The following is a 25,343-nucleotide window of genomic DNA, read 5'->3' on the forward strand; positions in this document are numbered from 1 at the left end:
GTTTGGAGCCCTCTAGCGGCTGTGGCTTTGAATTACAGTTAAATGTCCAGGTGCAGAAAGCAGTCAGTCAGATTAAAGAGAAAAACGCAGTGTGGAGCCAAAACACACACACACACACACACACAGAGAGGGAGAGAGAGAGAGAGAGAGCTCTCCAGGTGCTGGAGTTGAACTCGGTGGATACTGTAAGGCTGAGGTGGCTGATTTCAGTGGAGCTGAGCTGAATTTCTCCTTTGGACTTTATTCCCTGTATTTAATCCGATTTCACCACTGGATTATGAACAAAGTGCGTCGGAAATCCAGCTGTGGGGATTTTCCCAGTTAAAGGTAACACACACAGTACAGTGTTGCACTTAAATGTAACCACAGGACTGTGTTTTTTTTGTTTTTTTTTAAGGATAAAGATATTGTGCGCCTTTTAAGCCAAAACTCACATGTAAAAACACACAGTAGATCAGATTATAAAGAATAAACTGTCTCTGTTTTATTCTTCACTTTTACTATTAAAAAAAACAACAACAACCTGCTGCTTCTATACAAACAGCTCGGGTTTGTCCTTGTTATTATAGTTTTTGCTGTGGTGATAGCTGGTGTGATATATTGTACATATCTCAACTCGTCTGTATATCGCGATATTATCTGATATCGCTGACTCAGTAAAAGAAAAAGAAAGAAAATCATGAATTCCAATAAATAAATAAATAACTCAGTGCTGGAGGCTGTTTCTAAAACTACTGTTTAATATTGACATGTTTAAAACACAACAAACCATTTCAACTCAAGTTTAACACGTTTAAAGGGCATTAAATGAGCCTTCAGGGGGAAAAGAAACCGTTTGGAGGAACCGTTAACATTTAATTTAAATTTAAAAATTTAAATTAAAAAAAAAGTTTAAATCCCCTGAACTCCGGCGCATGCGTTAAACCGTCAGTGCAGTGAATGAGCGCGTGAACGCTTTCTGTTCTCGAGCCTTCTCTCTCATGATGTTCTCTTCTCGTTTTAAAATATAAAATAAAAGTCCTGTGGGCTGATTTACAGTTTGTTTGGTTTTTTTTTTTTAATATCTTCATTTCTTTCTAGAGTGAAGAGGAGGAGAAGGTTTCAGCATTCAGCTTGTGACTGAAATGGGATTTTCTTGTGGACCAGGACTGAATTTGCATCAGGCTTAAATCCCTGAGGGTTCTTAAAAAAAATAAAATAAAAAAAAAACCTGTCTATAAAATAAATTATTATCTGTATATTTTTTTTCAAAAACCCAACCCCAAAAGCTTCCTCCAAGACTTGCCTGGCTGGGGGACGTCTTTCCTTTTTAACTTTTTTAATTTATTTAGTTTTGTGGAAATGGTGGGGCATCTACACCTGCAGGCCATGGAGGAGAGTCTTAAGGGAAAGAGCCGTGAAGGGCTCCTCGACAGTCCCGACTCGGGGCTCCCACCGAGCCCGAGCCCACCTTTCTGTCTGCTCTCACCGTCAACCGCAGAGCCTCGTGCCCCCATCACCGCCGACCACCATGGAGGAACGTACTGGAGGAAGGAGGGCCGAGAAGGCAAGCTGGTGAGCAGAGAAACGATCTCGTTTTGTTAATGAATAAACAAACACAGATGTACCGTACTAACTCTTACACCAATGATGATCCTGGTATAATAATAATAATAGCTCAGTAGTAAAATACATCAAAGACACAATAAATTAAATGTGAACCCCGATTGACATTCCTTCATCCATCTTCAGTAACCGTGTCACATCCTGTGTTCCCAAGATAGACAGTGGATCCAAAGCCTATCCTGGGAACACTGGGTGCGAGGTGGGGACACACCCTGAATGAGACGCCACGCACACATTCATGTTTTTGGGAGGTGGAAAGAAAACTAGAGAACCCCCACATCGATATGGGTAGAACATGCAACAGGAGCTTAGATCAGGAACCAGGGACCCAAGAGCTGTGAGACGGCGAAGCCAGCCACTGTACTGTACTGTACTACTGGGTCGCACACCTCTTTTGACACACTCTAGTACATTTATTGCTTCTTTAAAGCTAGACTGCCTTTCAAATTTTTCAAGTGTAGGTCATAAAAAGAATTTTCCCGACACCCAGTTATTATTTTTGTTGAGTGGACCGAAAGCTACAGAATTCAAATCACACACTTCCAATTGTATTATTTTTTAAATTGGAACAATTAATGAATTTCTCTCCACGTGGCCCTAAATTCTCCACTATTTTTTCCTGCTTCACCATGACCCAGTTCAAGATACTACATCATGTATGACATGGTGGGCTTTCCCTGTTCACGCAAGGCATTGTGGGATACAAATTTGAAACAAGAGAGAAAAATGGAGGACGTGAGTGTGCGAATGAAACGTGAAAGACCGACTACAGTAACGGAAAGAAAGCGAGAAGAAAAGGAAACACAGGACCAAACTAATAAATATTGGCGCTCAGCGAGCACCTCGGTGTGATCAGCTGTTCGTTTAGCGACAGAATGATGGAACTGTCAGTGCACGCTCAAAGGGAAACCTGCGCGCACACACACGGACTTCCTCTGTCTGCTTGACTGCGCGAAGCGAGCGATTTCATGCACGTTATTTGCTTTAATCCGCTCAAATTAAATAACTTCCCAGCCACAGAATGGCCTGATATTTTGTGAGATATTATAGAAATAAATCTATATCACAATCACCACATTTCAGAGCGAACTAAATTTCACCGATTTTATGAAATCGAAAGGCCGTCTCGCTTTAAGGTTTCTGATTACATACCGTAAAACATTAAGTGTGTGTTTACTGACGGCAGTAAATACAGCTGTGAGTAGGAAGGAGTCAAGGAAACGGCCCCAAACAACCAGAAAAACACAAATAATGGACAAATTGTGTAACAAACCATTAAATGTTTGTAATTACATGACATTGTATTCATGTACGTTTTGTGTTTTTCGCATACGTTTGTTAATAAAGGAAATACTAAAATGAAGCATGAGAAATTGGAAACTTTATCCCGTTTCCCCCGTCGCACAACAGCTTCCTCCTGGACACATGAAGCCATGCCATTTTCTCCAGCTGCTCCTGTGCAGTCGGATTAACGCGCTATCTGCCCTCTTACGCATACCTGAGCTCAGAGATGCACATGATTGATTCCTGTTGCTCTGATTGACACGGAATCCATCCTTCCCACTCCGAAAGCACCACCAGTTTTATTCTCTTGGAGCCCCGGCGACAAAATCCATAAAACCTCAAACTGATTCCGAGTTGCTGATTGGCTGAACCATTGGCAGGGACCAGATCCACACTTTGTAGGAAGCCTGCTATAACAAAGTGAGGAGTTATTATAACCAACAGCACACTGTCTGAATATATTAATTCAGACTTTTCCCCTCATCCTTAAGCTCTTGTTGTTCTCTCAAACTTTCTACCCAACCTCAGATGTATTTTCGAGACCCACGTGTCTCAGTCTGCGTGGCTTTCAGCTAGATGTCATTTGCAATAATAGGGAACGAAGTCTGTTCCTTAGTCTGGCCGAGCCACGTTGTGGAGTGTTCACCGAGTCGAGTCCAGACGCAGTGGAACACTCAGACATGCGTCCAAATCCCAATGTCTTTACCGCAAACTGAGAAGAAGTGGTGCACCGTTTAAGCTTTGGCAAATATTTTGAGCAACGTCAAGCTCCCCGTCGAGATGATTGATGCTGAATTTAGTTCTTGTATCTAAAACATTTCCCTGTATCCTCAAAGTGCTTTCCTGAGCACATGCCATTCTGAACTTATTGTACGTTCGTGCAATGCAACCGGAGCGCCTGCAAACAGTAAGAGGTCTCAACGGCCGCTGCTAAAACCGTCTTGACGAGGATCGGATTTTGTGATCAAAATATGATTCGAGGAGATGGAAAAGAAACCGGAGCTGTGACTCATAGTCATGCTGGAGACGTTTAAATGGTAGAAAGAGAGATAAGATCGTAGGAGTGGAGGATTGAACTGCACTGAAATGTAGAGATGTTATCTGTTGTCGAATATTATAGTACGCTGTGATCTACGACACACCCAACGGTGCCGTTCATGGGTGTTGCACAGGCAGTGCCGACTGAAGCCTTTTTTTTTTTTTTTTTAAATGTTTAAGTCACGTACAATCATGATGTTGTAAACTGTTCGACGCCCAGTCATCGTGATTTATCGTCATCATAAGTAGAAAAGAGAAATACGTTTATTAAAAGGCCACGGATGAGAAGTAAACTCTTAGGGTCCATTTCTCTCGGTCACTTCTTTCTCATGTCCGCCCTTTACATTGTGTAAGCACATGAATTCTGGACTGCAAAGCAACACACACACACACACACACACACACACACACACACACACACACATTCCCTTTAGTAATGTTTCTCGACTGCTCACGTTACAGCGTGCGAGAGCACACGTCTTTCGGCAGTCCCTCAGCTCTTATTTCTGCTTCTGAAAAGGTTACGCAGTCCTGCGCTAACAGACCCCAGCCGGGAGCCATTCACAACTAATCCTGGAGCTCATTACCTCCCTTAAATCACCTGACTTGGACTAATTACACAAGAATCTGCACCATCTTTAAAAATTTATCTGCACAGAGCGAGCTGAGAACTCTCACAGGGGCGTGGTCTAATATTCTAATGAGCATGTTTGAGCGACATTAACCCATGTAAAAATAAATAAATAGGTTTTTTTTTTAAGCAACCATTTATTTATTCATTTATATACATCTTTGAGAGCTTGGTGGTTCTGGGATTTGAACTCAGAACCTTCTGCTCTATCGCCTTCACAACAACGGTTTACAACCAACCCTGTTACAAAGTAAACAATTTGCATTGTTGAACAGATTGAAGAGAACCTTCATCGAAGTCTAAACTTTGGCGAAGTTTACTTGTACCTTCGGGGGTACCACGGCTGGTCACTGGGGCAGAACCCTAGTCTAAGGAACTTATTCGTTCCCTTTATATCCTGCTTGGGAACATGTACGTGCCTTTTTGGCCCTAAAAAGGTGCACATGGTTACCTTGAGGTCCAATAATGAGCCCTTAGGGGTACTTTAGTGTAGTCTGGTTAACACCAGACCATATCACAAGTGAAATATGGTCTGGAATCCGCCTATTGAATTTCTCGTAGGGGACGTGTGGTTTACGATTGTCAACGGCCGTTTATTGGACGTTGCGAATGTCTATCATTTGGCGTATACGTAGCCCATGGCCAATCATGGCAGTTGTACCCGGTGACGTAGTTAGAGCGACGAAGAGGCGAAGAAGAGAAGGAAAGAGAAAGAGAAGGCAAAACAAAAATAGGAAAACAATGGCACCGAACGATTACTGCTTAGCCACTAAGGGGGTTAGTTGGTAAATGAGACTTTTACCAAACCCTGTCGGGAGCAAGGCAAAGGCATCTGTCTTCGTGTCAACGAAAGACTGTAACGCCAAACGCTGTTCTTTTTTTAAAACAAACTTTCGCTCTAAACTATTCAGAACAGTGTCTAAAGCTTGATCGAAAGTTTGGTTCGTATCGCTCGCCGCCATGTTAAATGTGATCCGTAAACAGTCCCAAATAAACTACAAGCTTCCGTTTGTCGAGTAGTACGCGTCACCGTCTTTCCACCCCTCCCCACTCTCTGATTGGCTCCCTAACTCAGGCGAGCCTTTAGACCATAGTTTCCATGCTGTCTTTTCAGATCGGAACGATCGTGCAAAGCAGCATGGGATTTCCCAGGCTAACTTTAGTGTAGGCTGTACCTTGGGGGACAGAAATGGACTCCTACTGTAGCCCTATTTCCGAAAACGTTGTAAAGTCAGTAATAATTATCCATTTGTACGGAACGTTAAGACGTCCAAGTTCGAAAGCAATCGCATTTTCTTCACCACTTTAAGTTCTGGATGACTGAAAACCTGTACAGACATTGACTCCGTTGCGACTCGGTCTTAGCGTGCGTTTGTGTCTGTATGCCAACATTAAGCCCTGTAGAAAGTACAAATGAGTACATTTTTCCTCCTGCTCCACATGCATGCTCGCACTTGCCTAAAGATCCGTCTTAACAGCCTGTACAGAAAGCAAACACAACCGCAGGAGCTGAACTTAACCCTCATGCTCGGTTGACTGCTTCGCATTGTCTGCTGCTGCACGTTTAGATTTACTAACAATACAAACGAGTTTAAAATTCCCAATTTGCCTTTGTTTCATCGACACAAACCGGATGGAAACGGAGCTCCAGAAAGCTCTTGTCGTACCACTGACGGCAGGTGTGTGATCAAAGCAAAGATGAACAATAGCGTCATCGATTTGGTTCAGGATTAGGGAAACGCTTATTTTATCCGGAACATCGTGCTGTTACAGCTCGGGTCAGGTTGTACAAGGGTTTCATGGTTGGACACGGCGTATGATCACTCACTCCTGACTCAACATACAGGTCAACGTGCATTTTTCTGCCTTTTACCCAATCACTTTCCTTCCTTACCCCGGTGGTGCTCATCGCTTTTGTATCTGACTGACTCATCAGAAATGTCACAACCATGCGTGTCCCTCTGGACTGTAACTCATACCACAGCAATCGTCATTTCTTTGCACGGGGCTATAACTGCACCGTGTTTAACGCTGTAAGCATGCTACATTGCTGCCTTGTTGTTCACGGACGGCTATCAAACACACAACAATAAACCAAACGAGATGGAGACGATGACTAAAGTCACGGTGATTTGCGCTAGCTTTTACAAACCGGGACGTCTGGGTCACAGTACCCTATAGATCCAGAACGGTAAGAGATAGAGAATGATGCTTTGTGAGGAAAAGTTGTGCCCTGAACAAAATTTTAAAAAAGTGATTGGGGGAAAAAAAATCATGAAAATTGATAGTTATAAAATTGATTGGGAAAAAAAGCCCGTTTTTCATGGATCATTCCGGATCAGTGATCCAGATCAGCACCAAAAGTCAGAGCAATGTAATTCAGCTCAGATGTATTCTTCATGTGAAATTTGGTGATGATTGAAAACCGAGGGAGAAACAGCATCCTAAAAACATTACGAGAATAATAATAATAATAATATTGAGAAGAAGAATAAAGTAGAAAGATCCTGAGTGAGGGTAACAATTTGTGCTAGCGCAAATTAACAACTCTATATTTAACTAAACCGTTAGAAATGTTATTTTCGTTTGTGTGTTTGCTCGCTCAGCACACCACCTTTCCTCACAGCCGCACTGTCTTTCAGCTTACAACAACAACAACAGGATGAATACCGACAGTAGAAGAGATTTAACAGAAAACGCAGGAAAGAAACCAGAACAATTCCAGGATTTGATCTTTGATCTGGTTGATTTTTCCTTTTGGTTTTTGTTCTATATACATAAATGATGCACTGCGAAAAATTAAACGGAATTTGAGGAGAAAATGACTTAATATTAGTGAAATCATCTTTCTGCATGGACAGATATTTTTACTTGATAAGACATCTTAGAAGGGGCGGCACGGTGGTGTAGTGGTTAGCGCTGTCGCCTCACAGCAAGAAGGTCCGGGTTCGAGCCCCGTGGCCGGCGAGGGCCTTTCTGTGTGGAGTTTGCATGTTCTCCCCGTGTCCGCGTGGGTTTCCTCCGGGTGCTCCGGTTTCCCCCACAGTCCAAAGACATGCAGGTTAGGTTAACTGGTGACTCTAAATTGAGCGTAGGTGTGAATGTGAGTGTGAATGGTTGTCTGTGTCTATGTGTCGGCCCTGTGATGACCTGGCGACTTGTCCAGGGTGTACCCCGCCTTTCGCCCGTAGTCAGCTGGGATAGGCTCCAGCTTGCCTGCGACCCTGTAGAACAGGATAAAGCGGCTACAGATAATGAGATGAGATGAGAATGAAGACATCTTAGAATAAATTGGTTGCACTCTAGAACTAGGTTTAATAATCTCAGAATCGGTGTCTTGTATTCTTCTGATAGGAAATGCGAGATCGTTTCAACTATTTTCAAGATATTTGCACTTGCTAAGATCTCATTTTTTGCAGTGTGCGTAAAGGGCCTTCGATTTTCACCACTGGCTGGTGCGAGTTTGAAAAACGGACCACCGGCTGGTCCGTTGAACCGTGACTTTTTAGACGAGGTCATGATGCTCTGAAATCCTGTCTGAGGAAAACACAAGCCTCTTTTCTGCACTGTATCTGTAGTAAAGTTTCAGCTACGCGACACGGAAATCGGCCTTCTCCGGACACGTTTTGGCCTATAAAACTGGCTCGGTGCGTCACATCATGGCTCGTGGAGAGGTCTCGGAAATGCTCCTCCCTGTGATACTGTTTATTAGGATCGAGTAAACTCGAAGAGAAAACAGAAACGCACAAAGGCATCATTGTTTGCTGTGCTTGGCATTTTCCATCTAAGCAGGACAACCTGCACATGCCTGCTGAAGGCTTTATTTTATTTTAGTGTGTGTTTCTCTCTCTCTCTCACATGGCTGCAGGTCTATTTTCGAGTTGTTTGCTTATACCAGCCAAGAACAATCTCCCTGGTCTATTTTTGAGCGGTGGAGCTACCAGAGGCTGTTGCAGCCCGTTGCATAATTGGACTTTCACCCCGCTGTGTGTGTTGGGAGAGTTAATAAACAGCAGAGGCTGTCATTGACTTGACTTTCGAGAGTAGAAAGCAGAGCTGCCGCATTGCAAATCCAACAAACTACAATGCCTTATAATTATATTTAATTGCAGCCTTATTCCTGTTGGAGTATAGCATTAACTTTTATGTTCTGGGCAGGTTTGACTACCTTTTAAAACACAAACAAGCACTCGGTTCATAATTAAAGGTGTACTGCGTGCTGCTGGTCTCGTGTACGACCTCAAACAAGGAGCACTTCCTGTACGAATGAATCGCGCCGAGTTCAGGAACTGCTCCGTTTTCCTGATCAAAGGTCGACTGTTTTATCACAAACAACTAAAAAAGGAGTTTAGAGTTCAATAATACCTCGTTTATACACCTCGCTGTAGGGCTGTGTACCTAAACGTAACATCAGGTACCGGTACAGAGGTTTAGGTACAGGTCCGGACCTGTACCTGAACAATTTGACAAATTCTTCTGAACTTCTTCAATAATGACAGAAACATTAATAAACTGTTGACAACTTGTCAGTATCTTTATTCAAAGAAAACCGAACATAACCAGGTCTCCTACCTCACTTCTCAGTCACACTATAGTTAACTTGGGACAAAAAGTCATAAGTTGTCTCACAGCGAGAAGTGACTACACTAGAGTACTACAGACTACGCCCAGTCCGCGGCCTTTAACTTACGCGGCAAAATTACACAAAGCAGCAAAGGCTGCCAATGCCAGCAAAGGAAAAATGGCTGACCTGATTGAGTCTTTTTGACCAATCAGAACGCTGGATCAGCCAAGCTCTCGCAATGTTTCGTGAGACTGTGGCGAGAGGACCTCAAATCAAATATGGCTCTGATTTCAAGTTTCAGCGCGGCATTTTACGTCTTTTCCAGTGCTAAATTTTCGTCTTTGTGGTAGGATTTACGCATCTTCAGTCACAAAATAAGCAGATACTTGGTGTAAATTTATATCGGTACAGTACCGGTACTTCATGATCCGGTATTTTGGACCTGTACCGAATCGATTTTCACGGTACAGTACCGGTACACAGCCCTACCTCGCTGTATGTATTTTCAAATTAGAAACACCCCCAAACCGATGCTATCCTGGTAAACTGATGATGCATGGTCCTCATTTGTACCGTATATCAGAACCTGATAGGCTCTTAGATCATACCTGTCAACTTTGAGGTTTGAAAAAAAGGGATATTTCCCAGATTTTTAACTCAAAATAAGGGAAATTTTCGGAAAGTCATACCCTTCACCAAAAGTGGGTGTGTAGTTGAATGGGGGGCAATTTTCTATCTAGTATTTGTGATTTCCTGTACTCTGGTGCATGTTGGTGATAGCCAAGACCCAAACTCAAGATGCTTATGGTTTATAGAGTGCATTTGTGAATAAACTATACATTTATTTTTATTTGCTTTCAGTGGTACCAGTTATTTCCCAAATTAAGGGCTAAAATACGTATCTTATGTTAAAATAAGAAAGGCCATTATATAACCAGTCAATAAATTCAATTCCATTGCAATTTATTATGGTTTTACCATAGTCATGGCCTCGGAACACTAGATAGATAGATAGATAGATAGATTAGATAGATAGATAGATAGATAGATAGATAGATAGATAGATAGATAGATAGATAGATAGATAATGTAATAAAGAGAAACTAGATGTAATAAAGAGAGAGTAATATAAGATATTAAACCAAGAGTGATTTAAAGTGGGTAAGTTTCAGATAGAAAATAAAATGGACAATGAGTGGATAAAACAGTTAATACACCAATTAGTTTACACTAGACTATTTATGAGGCCTTAGCCAGGACATACTTAATGTAAACATGTGTAGCTTACCTTTGATTATTTGGGAGGCTTTCGTTTTCCCCATGGAAAATTTCTTTGCGATGGAAGAGTCTGGGAACATTCCAGCCACGCACTTGTTGAAATCATCAAAGAAAGAGAGGCTAATGTTTTTCTTAGCTATTAGCCTCACCATCTTCACCTCAGACCTAATCAGTGTTGCCAGATACTGCTGACGTTTTCCAGCCCAAAATGTGTTCAAAACCCGCCAAAATGCACTTGAAACCGCCCAACTTGGGCAGGAAACCGCCCAATCTGGCAACACTGGACCTAATCACTTGTTCAGCCTCGCCTCCGGACGTAGTTCTGTAATTACTGATGCCTGAGAGGGCGGGGACGTGAATTCATGGCCTGACTTCCTGCTGTAAAATCCTGTCAGAGGCGCGTCATGAATTCTGGACCTACCAACTTTTTTATATTGTGAAAATACAGGACTTTTATATAATGTGAAAATACGGGATATTTTCGGGAAAATAAAAAAACGGGAAGACAGCGGGAAATAAGTCAAAATAAGGGATTTCCCGGGAAAAACGGGAGGGTTGACAGGTATGTCTTAGATGTTATGATGCAATAACACTCAAAGTCAACACTTTCCGATACTCATTTTCAAACAGTAGTTTCTTCATGTTCGTGATCGTTTTCATCCTCTGAAACTTCGCAGTATGGCCAGAAGTTTGTGGACAGCTGTCCATCACACCTGTACGGTATGTCCTTGTATTCCAGATTTAATCTCCCTTTTGCCCTTATAATAAACTCCACTCTTCTGGGAAGGACTTTCACCAGACCTTGGCGTGCGTGAGAAGGCGTTCTAGTTCCTTATAAAAGTGTTCAATGGGGTTGGGGTTGAGGTCCGGGCTCTGTGCAGGACACTCAAGGTTGGTGGAAGTGGAACAACTTAACACAGTGTCTTCATGGAGCGTGCTTTGTGCACAGGAGCATCGTCATGAAGTGACAGGGAAGTTATAATTCTACTAAGAACCTCATACGGCAGTGATGACCAGGTGTCTGCAAACTTTTGACTCCACGGTGTACGTCATTACGGTCATTTTATAAAGTTTATAGTGACTTTATGATAAGTCGGTGACAAAATCAGACAGTACGTGTATAATTCGTATGATAACATTCACAAGCTTCTTTACTGACGTATTCAGGAACTTTCCTCTTTGTCCCTACTGCTTTAAGAGCAGAATCCACACACCACACTGTAATGATATGTGACTTTGTTTTAATACATGTGCAATTCATTTATACAGCCGTGATTATCAGGAAAGATTCCTTAAGCAGCACAAAGCCAAGCACACACACTAATCTCCAGCGAGACTCTTTCTCTGATCCGTGTGTGTGTGTGTGTGTGTGTGTGTTAGGGCTGCCATTGTGGAAAGGCCCTAATCTAAAATCCACTGCTGCAGAGATAGCAAACAGATGTGGTGAACCCACAGTAAATTCACTCATTACTAATCATTGATCTGCCATGCACGACGTGGGCTCGGTTTGCGTGACCCTTTCACAAAGAGAGCCACTGATTTAGAGCCTTAGTCATTTCCGTTCATTTTGTCAGTCGAGAGCACAAAGAGTGTTTAGGAAAGACTTAGACTGTCACCTTTGAGAAAGGAAGTGTAGAGCATGAGGTCTATGAACGGAGTATGTATAAACATCTTTATTCCATCCACATTCACTGGATATGATCAAACGCACACTGATTGGCTACGCTACGACGAGGATATCAGCTCGTATACCACGAGTCGAGAAAAACAAAATGGCGGAGCGTGTTGATGAACCAACCGAGGATGGGGGGGGCTACTCGAAAACAAAACCTGGGGGGAAAAAAAAGCAACAAAATATGGAATAAAAGTATTTGATGGTAAGAACGTTTTTTTTTTTCTTTTGAGAATTATAATTATTATTGCATTTTTCACAAATTGTTCCTGTCATTTCGCTGCCGGTTTGTTTACATTCTTCATCTTTAAGCATTAAAATATTTTGATTTTTTTTTTTTTAGACTGGTTCAAAAGCTCAAAGAAGTTTGAAAATTACAGAACTGAAACGTCCAAGGCAGCACGGTGGTGTAGTGGTTAGCGCTGTCGCCTCACAGCAAGAAGGTCCGGGTTCGAGCCCCGGGGCCGGCGAGGGCCTTTCTGTGCGGAGTTTGCATGTTCTCCCCGTGTCCGCGTGGGTTTCCTCCGGGTGCTCCGGTTTCCCCCACAGTCCAAAGACATGCAGGTTAGGTTAACTGGTGACTCTAAATTGAGCGTAGGTGTGAATGTGAGTGTGAATGGTTGTCTGTGTCTATGTGTCAGCCCTGTGATGACCTGGCGACTTGTCCAGGGTGTACCCGCCTTTCGCCCGTAGTCAGCTGGGATAGGATCCAGCTTGCCTGCGACCCTGTAGAACAGGATAAAGCGGCTAGAGATGATATGAGATGTCCAAGGAAGAATTAAATAAATGTCTAAAGCTGTTCTATACCTCAACTGCAAGACGGCACTTTCTCCAACTAAACAATGCTAAAGTCAATTCGTGCAGCCATCGATAGGTTTTTAAGAAGTCCGCCGAAGCAGAAATGATTTTGTCGGACGTTTTGTATGAAATTTTTAATTTATCGAATTTGCTAAAAATAAAAATGCTCCGTTTTTCAAAATCCATTGAATGTGGATGGAATAAAAGAGTTATTCCACTCAATCCTGTCGTACATGGCTTATAGCCATCAGCTCATGTACGACTCGATTTCGTAAGAATAACTGTTAAAAATACTATAAATCAAATTCTGGATATAAATGCTCAAAAAAAAGTTCTGGTATCATTCTCATTGCTTAGGAAGATTTCAAACAAGTAGCAAGGTGAAGGAGCCGAGACATCTCCTTAGTATTAATTAATTAATTTAAAAAAGCTACAAAGCCAGAGCAAAAGACCTTCACCATCCTCATCAGTACAACTGGTTCAATAAGATGCAGATGGAGAGTGGTCGGGGTTCCATGAAATCTCCCACTCAAGGTTTCACAACATGCTCTAATGATGAAAAAGGTAAGAGAGAAACCAGAAGTCAGTTGAACAGAGTTGCAGGACGAGTCTGAAAGCAGCCGGAACAAGCAGTTAAGCAGGAAACAATAAGCAATGAACTGCATCACGTAAAAATTCCTCTGCTGAAAAAGAAGCACACAAGCACTGACAAATCAGACTGTATATATTGGAAGCATATACTGGATATCATAACCTTGGGGAATTGAAATTGACTCATGAAGAGGAATGAACCAAAATGCTTCAAAAAGCAAATTTATTGAATTCTGTCAATTTTTCAAAAGCTGTAACTACCAACAAAGTGCTAACGTTAGTAATTTATGGTGTCTGTCGTTTTTTCTCCATCAGTTTTATTTTTTAAACGTATATCTTTTTACTCCTTATGCTCATAAATACTTACCATTTTTTTTTTGTTTAAGTCAAAAAGTAACAAAAACTTGATAGAGACTGTAAATAAAATCTCAGTGATTTGCGCTAGCTGTTACAAACCAGGACGTCTGGTCACCGTACCCTGTAGATCCGGAACGGTAAGAGATATGCCCCTTTTCCACCAAAGCAGTTCCAGGGCTGGTTCGGGGCCAGTGCTTAGTTTGGAACCGGGTTTTCTGTTTCCACTGACAAAAGAACTGGCTCTGGGGCCAGAAAAACCGGTTCCAGGCTAGCACCAACCCTCTGCTAGGCCAGAGGAAAGAACCGCTTACGTCAGCGGGGGGGGGGGCGGAGTTGTTAAGACCGACAACAATAACAAGACCACGAAAGATCGCCATTTTTAAGCGACGAGAAGCAGCAGCTGTACAAACGCGAAGTCGTCCATTATTATTATTGTTGTTGCTGCTGCTGCTGCTTCCGCGTTGTTTTTGCTTCGATATTCGCGCCAAGGTTTATGCAAACGTAGCGACGTAACTGACGTATACAGTGACGTAATGACGTATACAACGACGTAATGACGTATACAACGACGTAACGACGTATACAACGACGTAACTGACATATACAGCAACGTAATGACGTGTGTTCTCTTAGGACCGCGAGCGATGGAAAAGCAAACTGGTTCTCAGCTGGCTCGCAAGTTGAACGAGTTGTGAACCAGCAACAGCACTGGCTCCGAACCAGCCCTGGAACTGATTTGGTGGAAAAGGGGTAATAGGGAATGACGCTTAGTGAGGAAAAGTTGCACCCTGCCACCCTGAACAAAACTTTTTTTTTTTTTAAAGTCAATTTTCATGATTTAAGTGATTGAAAAAAACCCTGTTTTTCATGGATCATTCCAGATCTGTGATCCAGATCAGCACCAAAAGTCAGCAACGTAAATCAGCCCAGAGGTATTCTTCATGTGAAATTTAGTGATGATTGAAACCTGAGGGAGAAATAGCATCCTAAAAAAAACGTTAGAATAATGATGATAATAATAATTAGAAAGATCCTGAGTGAGAGTACCAATTTGCGCCAGCACAAATTAACAATAGTCTGAATACTCGTTTCTCTTCACTGCATGTATTTCCCAAATTGATTTTGTCTTCATGCTAGAGATATCGGAGATATTTGTTCTAATGTCTCTCAGTGATGATCATAATACACGTGTCCATGGACCCAGATTTTATTTTCGTCGTACACAAGTTCTTTATTATACAGTCAGTTTGAGTGTGTGTAGAGCGGTACACTTTCAGAAAATAAAAGTACATTATTGTACCTTCGGGGGTTCAACGGCTGGTCACTGGGGCAGTACCCTAGTCTAAGGTACTTACCTGTACCCTTTAGATACTGCTTGGGAACATATATGTACCTTTTTGACCCTAAAAAGGTACTCATAGTTATCTTGAGGTCCAATAATGAGCCCTAGGGCTCTTTAACATTAGTGTAAACTACACGTTGGGGGACAGGAATGGACTGCTACTGTAGCCCTGTTTCTGACGGTGTGTGTAGGAGCAGGTGGAGTCACTGAACGACTCACTGTATGACCACCAGATCCACCTCTACACAAACAGAATGGCCATCCAGCAGACACTGCTTCGTCACAACACGGATCAAAACAGTCCTCCGTATTCACGCGTTTCCATAATTTATGGACATGATGTGGTTTAGGACCCAGCATGACTTGTGCTATTCTATAAATTGTATCAGAACACGGTATTGTGATTTGGCGGTTTCATCTTTCCACAACATATTGCTTTAATAGTATTAAAGCAGGGCGGCACGGTGGTGTAGTGGTTAGCGCTGTCCCCTCACAGCAAGAAGGTTCTGGGCTCGAGCCCAGCGGCCGGCGAGGGCCTTTCTGTGCGGAGTTTGCATGTTCTCCCCGTGTCCGCGTGGGTTTCCTCCGGGTGCTCCGGTTTCCCCCACAGTCCAAAGACATGCAGGTTAGGTTAACTGGTGACTCTAAATTGAGCGTAGGTGTGAATGTGAGTGTGAATGGTTGTCTGTGTCTATGTGTCAGCCCTGTGATGACCTGGCGACTTGTCCAGGGTGTACCCTGCCTTTCGCCCGTAGTCAGCTGGGATAGGCTCCAGCTCACCCGCGACCCTGTAGAAGGATAAGCGGTTACAGATAATGGATGGTATCAAAACAGCAAGCAAGCGGAATAAATAAATTAATTTCAACTGTGTATTTAATCAGGATGTAATGCAAAGCCAGAGCAGCTCCATCAGTGCACCAAATGTTTGTATCTGTATTCAGGGTTAAATCCAAAGTGGGCACAGTTTAAGCCAGAAGGGGTTTATAAGCCCTCTTGCATGATTACTACTCTGGTTTGTACCAGTCTGTGATATTTGCTAGCGTTATATTTCTCAGAAAAGAAACAAACTAGTCGCTTTATTTGATCCATACCGACTAGTGGCCTAGTGGTAGCGTGTCCGCCTCTCGATCGGGAGATCGTGAGTTCTATTCACGGTCGGGTCATACCAAAGACCATCATAAAAATGGTACCTACTACCATCTGGCAAGGCACGCTGCAATACAGATGTGCATGGGGAGTTAAACTCTCGTGGTTACCAGAGGACTAGCCCCCCCACTGTAACCCTAGCTATGTAATAGGCGAGAGGCCGAGGGCTACGGAAACGGAGATCGGCGCCGCCCGATGCGCCACCATGGCGCGGGAAGGAAGGAAGGAAGGAAGGACTTATTTGATCCACCGCGACCCTGAGCAAGCAGTTACTAAAGATGAATGAATGGTGTTCTCGTTTTTGTTGTTACACAAGCTTTATATTTGACCACTCCCACTAATGTGAGTTTTTGTTGCGTCCTGTGGGATCACAGTACGCCTCTTGTCTCAACTTTAAAAATAATAATAATATAGTTTTCCTCCGATCCATAGCCGTGTTTGTATTCATGTACCAGACCTTATCAGTCCATTCCAAATAATCGTTAGCATTTAGAATACAGTATGTAAAGAAAGATGTGAAGAAGTGTATGATTGTAATGGATAATGAAGTAGATTAATGTTACTCTTTTTTTTTGTGTGTGTGTAGCTTCCGTACCTGCTCCTAAACTCTCAGGGTGCAGATGTCAAGTCACGCATGCACCCTGTAGGGTTCGGAGAAAGCATCGAGGTGAACCCCAGACCCACCACAGAGATGAGGTAAAAAAACACACACACACACACACACACACACACGAGGTCCGAGTCCACTACCAAGAACTGCTTTTGCTCCATCTGCTACTTAGATTAGTCTCATTATTCAAGAATGCATCATTTTCCCAGGAAACGTGAATCTGTCTTTGAGGAAACCTCGTCTGAAACTGATCTTAATCGTAACGTACTCCTCATTGTAATTAAGTCATGAATGAAAGTCAAGTTGTAGCATTTTAAAGTCTTGTTACTCGCAAAAATGAGAATGGAAAGAAAAAAAAGTCACATCAGACGTTCTGACAGCTGCTATCTGATCACAAACTCAATCTGATCAAACGTAAGCCGATTATTTCACTACAGCATCGAATGATTGAATGTTGGCACCATCAGGATCGCGGCAAGAAGATAGCCTGGTTAAAGCAACATGTTCAAACGTAAACAAGAACTTTATGTCGTTTTGGAGAAAAATATTTAAGAGTTATTCCACAAAATCGAGTCGTACATGAGCTGATAGCTGTAAGCCGTGTACGACCAGATTGAGTGGAATAACTGTTTTATTCTATCCACATTCACTGGATTTTGAGAAATGGAGCATTTTTATTTTCTGCAAATTCGATAAATAAAAACTTTATACAAAATCATTTCCGCTTAGAATGTAAACAAACCGGCGAAATCACAGAAGCAATTTGAGAAAAATGTGATGATGATGATAATTCTCGAAAAAAAATACGTTCTTACCATCAAATACTTTCATTCTACAGTGGGGCAAAAAAAGTATTTAGTCCGTCACCAATTGTGCAAGTTCTCCCACTTAAAAAGATGAGAGGCCTGTAATTTTCATCATAGGTACACTTCAACTATGAGAGACAGAATGAGGGAAAAAAAAAATCCAGAAAATCACATTGTCTGATTTTTAAAGAATTTATTTGCAAATTATGGTGGAAAATAAGTATTTGGCCAATAACAAAAGTTCATCTCAATACTTTGTTATATACCCTTTGTTGGCAATGACAGAGGTCAAACGCTTTCTGTAAGTCTTCACAAGGTTTTCACACACTGTTGCTGGTATTTTGGCCCATTCCTCCATGCAGATCTCCTCTCGAGCAGTGATGTTTTGGGGCTGTCGCTGGGCAACACGGACTTTCAACTCCCTCCAAAGATTTTCTATGGGGTTGAGATCTGGAGACTGGCTAGGCCACTCCAGGACCTTGAAATGCTTCTTACGAAGCCACTCCTTCGTTGCCCGGGCGGTGTGTTTGGGATCATTGTCATGCTGAAAGACCCAGCCACGTTTCATCTTCAATGCCCTTGCTGATGGAAGGAGGTTTTCACTCAAAATCTCACGATACATGGCCCCATTCATTCTTTCCTTTACACGGATCAGTCGTCCTGGTCCCTTTGCAGAAAAACAGCCCCAAAGCATGATGTTTCCACCCCCATACTTCACAGTAGGTATGGTGTTCTTTGGAGGCAACTCAGCATTCTTTCTCCTCCAAACACGACAAGTTGAGTTTTTACCAAAAAGTTCTATTTTGGTTTCATCTGACCATATGACATTCTCCCAATCCTCTTCTGGATCATCCAAATGCTCTCTAGCAAACTTCAGACGGGCCTGGACATGTACTGGCTTAAGCAGGGGGACACGTCTGGCACTGCAGGATTTGAGTCCCTGGCGGCGTAGTGTGTTACTGATGGTAGCCTTTGTTACTTTGGTCCCAGCTCTCTGCAGGTCATTCACTAGGTCCCCCCGTGTGGTTCTGGGATTTTTGCTCACCGTTCTTGTGATCATTTTGACCCCACGGGGTGAGATCTTGCGTGGAGCCCCAGATCGAGGGAGATTATCAGTGGTCTTCCATTTTCTAATAATTGCTCCCACAGTTGATTTCTTCACACCAAGCTGCTTACCTATTGCAGATTCAGTCTTCCCAGCCTGGTGCAGCTCTACAATTTTGTTTCTGGTGTCCTTTGACAGCTCTTTGGTCTTGGCCATAGTGGAGTTTGGAGTGTGACTGTTTGAGGTTGTGGACAGGTGTCTTTCACACTGATAAGTTCAAACAGGTGCCATTAATACAGGTAACGAGTGGAGGACAGAGGAGCCTCTTAAAGAAGAAGTTACAGGTCTGTGAGAGCCAGAAATCTCTCGTTTGTAGGTGACCAAATACTTATTTTACAGAGGAATTTACCAATTAATTCATTAAAAATCCTACAATGTGATTTCCTGGATTCTTTCCCCCCGTTGTGTCTCTCATAGTTGAAGTGTACCTATGATGAAAATTACAGGCCTCTCTCATCTTTTTAAGTGGGAGAACTTGCACAATTGGTGGCTGACTAAATACTTTTTTGCCCCACTGTATATTTTGTTGCGCTTTTTTTTTTTTTTGTATTTTTGGGAGTTTTTATTTCATCTCGGTTGGTTCAGCAACATGCGCCGCCATTTTGTTTTTCTCTACAAGCTGATATCCTAGTAGTACAGCAGCCAACCAGAGCATGCGATTGCTCATATCCCATGAATGTGGATAGAATAATTATATTTATACATCTACCAAACCGGTAGTCAAGTCTCAACCACCTTGCAGAAACGGCACAAAAAGTGTTTAGAGAACAAAAGAGACACGTTTCAGATTCTTTGAATATGTAAATGAGTAACATCAATCCAACAGAGGCCCCTCCCCCTTCCTGGGTCACTCATCATTACGTGTTCGTCATTTGCATATCAGAACTGGGTTCACATTTTGTCACATAATACTTGTCTGGCATTTTCTATAAAAGGTGGCACTGATTTGATCCGATAGTCAGTGGAAGTATCAGACTTGTACTGATCACTGGACTCAGACCGGATTATCAAAACAGCTCGATGGTGGTGGATTTGGATTTTTTTTTTTTTTTTTGGTGTCTACTGTATGTCAGAACCTCGGTATCACTCGATGCATTAAACATTGTGGGTTGTGTGTTCAGGTTCAGCTCGGCGGTGAAGTACGACTCGCACCGGCACTACCGTGACGAGGTTTACTGTGCACGGGTTCCCACGGTAACCTCCTACAGCGAGACGGTGGTGGCGCTGAAGAACCACACGTGGCGCAGCTACAAATCCGAGCTTCACTTCCTGCCACGACACCGGCCCATTCACTACCAGAGCACGGCCATCGTCTACCCCAAACACGCCCACAACACCTACCGCACCACGCTGCACTACAACGCCAACGCCGCTGGACGCCGCAGGTTCGTGTCCACAGTGAGGTTGGAGTCGAGTGAGGACGGAAGTCCTTGCATTATCTACACTGAGGAGCTGTGAGAAGACACGCCCACCACGCCTGTACAAACTCACCATTACAAAGCTCAAACTCCTCTCGGGTGGAGAACTGAACGACTTGTGGAACACGATGATTACGGACTTCCTCGAAAAGCAGGAAAGGACATGAGATTTTGTCTGTGGTGTAGTTGGTACTGCAGTATATATTAAAGCGAGTAACAGAATCTGTACGCAGAACAGTTTCAATACGGTAGCGATTCATCTTTATTTTGCAATCGGGAGGTGGGTTAAACCTATCGTCTATTCTTTTGTCTGTTTACTTGTTTGTGCCATTACAGTCCACTATAAAGAATATGATTCAGTAAATCAATGCTGTAAAACAAACAAAAAACTGTAGGGCATGGTACAAAATACAAGGGAAAAATATACATCATGCCAGGAATAGTACAACTTCCTACAAGTTGTATAAATGCTCGATTGCACTTTTGCTAAGATTTTTTTTCTTTCTTTCTTCGTTTGGCTACAGTGATTTTGGTCGAGCTGAGGGCAGCGTAGGAGCACTTGACAGATTGGACCAATGTTTTTATCCAGATCAGAGATGTTGGAGTTTGTAGCACACCGGGTTTTTGAAACGGTCCGAGAACACGACCTTGAAGCAAAGCGCCTTTTCTCTCACCGCTCTGGACCTGAACTTCAAAGAATATAATCTGCTCAAGTCGAACGAAAGACAGCAGACGTGTCGAGACGGGAGCTCAAGTCCGCAAATAATCAGGAAGCTCAGTCCAGGCAAGTTTTGTTTCCAAATCATTAACACTCCATCCGGCTAATTTGAGAGAAGGAAAGGATTTACCTCAGGACCGAGAGAGCCGTGGTGCTGCGTTTTCCTGACTATAAACACACTTTATATTTTTTAAAAAAATCTCCCTAATCTTACAAGTGATAAGTGACGTCATGTCACCACAAGTTTCTACTACAGAGGAGCCGACATGCATAGTTTAGCAGTCACATTAATTCTTGAATTTTTTGCTAAAATCAGACCAAACGCAAATAAACTACACCCAGCAGAGCATGCGATTCACCGAAGGGGAAAGGACACGGGACATTCGCTTCTTGTACCACTTACTTTCCATTGGTTATCTACGTGATCTGTGAATTCCTGAGCCTTGGTCTGGGGAGCCTATAGAAACAGACTGGGCGGAGCTATGGTATCTTGTCAGAAAACAGTTTTACCCCTTCTCCACCAAGGCACTTCCAGGGCTGGTTCAGAGCCTCATCTCGAACCAGTTCTTTATGTTTCAAAATTATTCTTTTTTTTTTTTCCACCTTTATTGGATAGGACAGTGTAGAGACAGGAAATGAGCGGGAGAGAGACAGGGAGGGATCGGGAAATGACCTTGGGTCGGAACCGAACCCGGGTCCCTGGATTTATGGTATGGCGCCTTATCCACCTGAGCCACGACGCCCCCGTTCTTTATGTTTCGACAGCCAAAGAACCAGCTCTCAGGCAGGAAAACTGGTTCCAGGGTGGCACTAACACCATCCTTTTCAGCCAGCAGGGGACGGGTTCCGTTCTTGTTCACGCACCAAATTTTGAACCGTTCAGGGCTGGGTTTCCCAAAAACATCGTAGCACAAAGATCATCATTAAATGTTAGAGCGAGCATCACAATGAACACTCTCTCTCCTAGTTAAGATGCTTTAAGCGTTAAGAGGCTTTTGGGAAACCCACCCCAGAGCATTTCAACCAAGAATAAACTGCTTCGGAAGCTGAAAAGTCGGTTCCCAGCTGGAACTAAAATATAGCTGGTTTTTCCAACGCTGAACCACGATGACATCAGTGGGCGTGTCATTAGTTTGGAGAGGAATCGGAGCACAGCAATGGAAAAATACATCTTCAGAAAAGAATGGACTGAAAACAAATATCTGCAGTAACAGAATAAAAGCTCAGAGGGCATCAATCTTGCACGCCACCATCTTGCGACTGCTGTTTACTCTGGTTGTGAATTGTGCAACATCCTCCGCGACTCATAACGCATCCTTGATTACAAAACTGGTGAAAACGTGGACTGGCTCACCATCTGGCACCAAGGTACAAAGAATCCTGAACGGAACCAGGTCAAGAACCCATTCCCTGTTGGTCAAAAAGGGGTACATCTGGTCTAGAACCAAGAACCGCTTACAGAAGGGCCGAGGGCAGGATTATTGTGACCAATTAAAAACGTGACCTCTATTTTTAAAAAACAGAGCTGGTGTGACGTCCAAAGATTGTTTGGATTGTTGATGTGCTTGGTGTTAGCAGTTCTCAGAAGGCTCGCGAGCTCAAAACCGGCACCAGCACCAACCCAGAACCATCACCTGGTCCGTATTGGGGGAAAGAGAATATCAGAGGAGGTGCTTATTTGTTCACACCAGATTTTCAGACATGTCGGGGGGGAAAAAACAAGCCCTCTCGTCTACTCAGACTTCTGAGGCAAAAATCTTGTATTGGATTTTATGTCTACCTTCTAGAATATTCGTCAGCATTCTTTGCACCGCTGATTGTGGGCGTGGCCTCGTGTTTTGTTTTAATTTGAAATACTAACAGCCAGTATTTATACAGACTAAAATATAAAAAGTTACTCAAACGCAGACAGGAAGCAAGTTTGTGAGGGCAGAGAAAAGGGCGACATCGAACATCTTTCGGTAATTTATTGGAGCCAGGCCGTAAAATTATACAACATAATTATACAACATTGTAGCCAGTTATAATTCGAGGTAGATTTTGGAGCGAAATGTGTTTTATACTCAGGAAAAAACACACCACGTGCGTGACAACGTTCTTTGACGCAAGCTGGAGGATGGTGAGAGATTCGGCTGCTACGCTGCTTCACTTCTCAGAGAACGATCGCACATTCGGGCACGTCAGGAGGAAGGATGTTGCGCCGGTTTGTGTTCGTCTTACGAAGATCTTGATAATATTAATCACAAAATTTTGGTAAATATATTGAAAACGTAGGTTACGGTTTCTTACAGCACACCAAATCTACTCTATGATGATGACGACGACTTTCGTGGCTCGTTGCCTGCGAAACGTATATTTAGCATCCAAAACGGTGTGTGTGAAGGACGTCGTGGTTACTGAACATGAAAGTAAAGCACTGATGGATTTTTGGTACCATGTGACACATGAATTCGTGCGATGTGATGATTTCATACGGTAAAGGAAGACCAGATAAAGAAAGTTGTTGAGCTGCTGGAACGAAAACTGGAGCGATGGACAAAGTAAAGTTGGTATGAAAGGAATTTGGAGGAGTTCAAGTTTCAGGACGTTGAACGATGTTTCTGTAAAAGTGGACGAAAGCCTGGGATCGTGGATGTAAAATGCTCTCAGATCATGGATAATCTTTTGATTCTTTTTTTTTTTCCTGTAAAATACTTCCTGATGATGTATATGTTGCATATGGCACTTAATGATTCTCTTTCTATTTTTGTATTCCCAACTTTAAATCTTTGTTTTGTTCCATTTTGGGCAAGAGGATTAAAAAAATAATAATTTAAAGACACAGTATATTTCTGAAATGAACAAATAAAATCCCAATTCTTTAATCTGTGTGTGGATTGAAGAGTGACGACGGAGGAAGAGTTTCCATGAGTTTTGTAACTAAATCATGTTTTCTTTCAAAGTAAAATTAACTGCAAACTTTTGACCTGCAAACACCTAACAAGTTACGCATACTGGATGTAAGGAAGAGGAGGAAACAAAGGTGGGGTTTACATTAGACCGTATCAGCGGATCATCAGATTAACGTTTTTAAAAACGATTAGTGTGCACACAGCAACGCCAATACACGATTCGCGAGCACACAGCAACGCCAATACACGGATACGCTAATCACATGACTAATTCGGCACGCAAGTTGAAATGTGTCAGTGCGGCTCATCGCTTCCTCCTCAGCGGCTGCGCTCCAAATCACTCCGCCCTGAACAGCGAGTGCCCTCTGGAGGGTGCGCACTCCGGCCCTGCGCAGCTCACAGAGCGCGCGAGTGAAGCGCACGAGCAGTGATTCGGGACTGAGCCGCTGTGCGCAAGTCACTTACCACTTGCAAGTGGAAGGATGGCAAGCCTAAAGACCATCATAACTACACAATGGGCAGTATTTGCATCAGTATTTGCAGTATTTTCATACTTTTATACTCTTTAATGAAAGGTGATACAAGGCGGAAGTCCGCACCGTTTTTCAGCAGTCGCGTCACATGACCAACGCCAGCGAATCAGGAAGGTGGATGTCACAGTGACGTTGTCCAATGAGACGCCAGCTAGAGCTCAGCACAGCGTATCCGCGTATTCTCAATGTTTACACAGCACCGGACCAGACACGATCTGGATTGAATATGTGGACCCTGGCGGATTCCCGTTTCCCGGCGTTTCAATGTAAACGGACAGTGCATCCGCGAAGAAAACGAGACAGATACGGTCTAATGTAAACTTGGCCAAAAGCACAGGGTTGCAGGAGCCACACCCGATAGTGGTGACGGTGGCAGGGTGGAAGGAGCTCGCAGGTTAACGTTCTGCAATTGGTTGCAAATTTCAATTCCAGAAATGACCCATAAACATGAAAGACCCTCAGCCACTGAGCGACACACTTGGACTTCGAGTAGTCGCTCACTCACTTTGGGTTGAAATTATTGGTCTTGCAACGTACAACCTGAGATTGTCCGATTTAGTGCCATTGCGACCAAAAACTAATTTATTTTTTAAATTCTCAGAAGTGTGAGAGATCCCGGGATGAGACTACACGAATCCAGTCTGATTCTGACACGATTTTGTCACGGCTGCCACACTTCCATCATCAGGCCTGAACATGAATGTCAGGAATAATGAACAGGCCTTGTAGTGCGACAAAGAACAGCGACAACACCCTGGCAAAAACTCTAGCATGTCAGAATTTCTTACACTTTCTCACAAAGTTTGCAACTCCATCATCATGTTCCTTGATAACAACGTCAGCAAGGACAGTCAAGAAATCGTCAAACTTGTCGTGCTGCCGGTCTTCCAACTGAGATATGGCAAGAATTTATGGCACTATGATCGCCTGACCACCATAGGGTGCATCAGTTGCCG

The 25,343-nt window shown here is 43.0% G+C and overlaps 1 protein-coding gene across 2 annotated transcripts; it reads left to right on the top strand.

The window, feature by feature from the left end:
* The first annotated feature begins 80 nt into the window (after nucleotides 1–80).
* Nucleotides 81–23,827, top strand: rflna (refilin A). Of its 2 annotated transcripts, none has more exons than XM_060931240.1 (4): nucleotides 81–327; nucleotides 1,081–1,554; nucleotides 16,893–17,002; nucleotides 19,949–23,827. In XM_060931240.1, the coding sequence occupies exons 2-4, from the start codon at nucleotides 1,342–1,344 to the stop codon at nucleotides 20,283–20,285; spliced, it is 660 nt and encodes a 219-aa protein (XP_060787223.1). In that variant the 5' UTR covers nucleotides 81–327; nucleotides 1,081–1,341; the 3' UTR covers nucleotides 20,286–23,827. The 2 variants fall into 2 exon arrangements, with proteins under 2 accessions (XP_060787223.1, XP_060787224.1); XM_060931241.1 differs by having other exon boundaries at nucleotides 1,332–1,554.
* The last annotated feature ends 1,516 nt before the right edge of the window (nucleotides 23,828–25,343 follow it).

This window comes from Neoarius graeffei, chromosome 10 (genome assembly GCF_027579695.1).
Source record: "Neoarius graeffei isolate fNeoGra1 chromosome 10, fNeoGra1.pri, whole genome shotgun sequence".
Taxonomy (NCBI): Eukaryota; Metazoa; Chordata; class Actinopteri; order Siluriformes; family Ariidae; genus Neoarius; species Neoarius graeffei.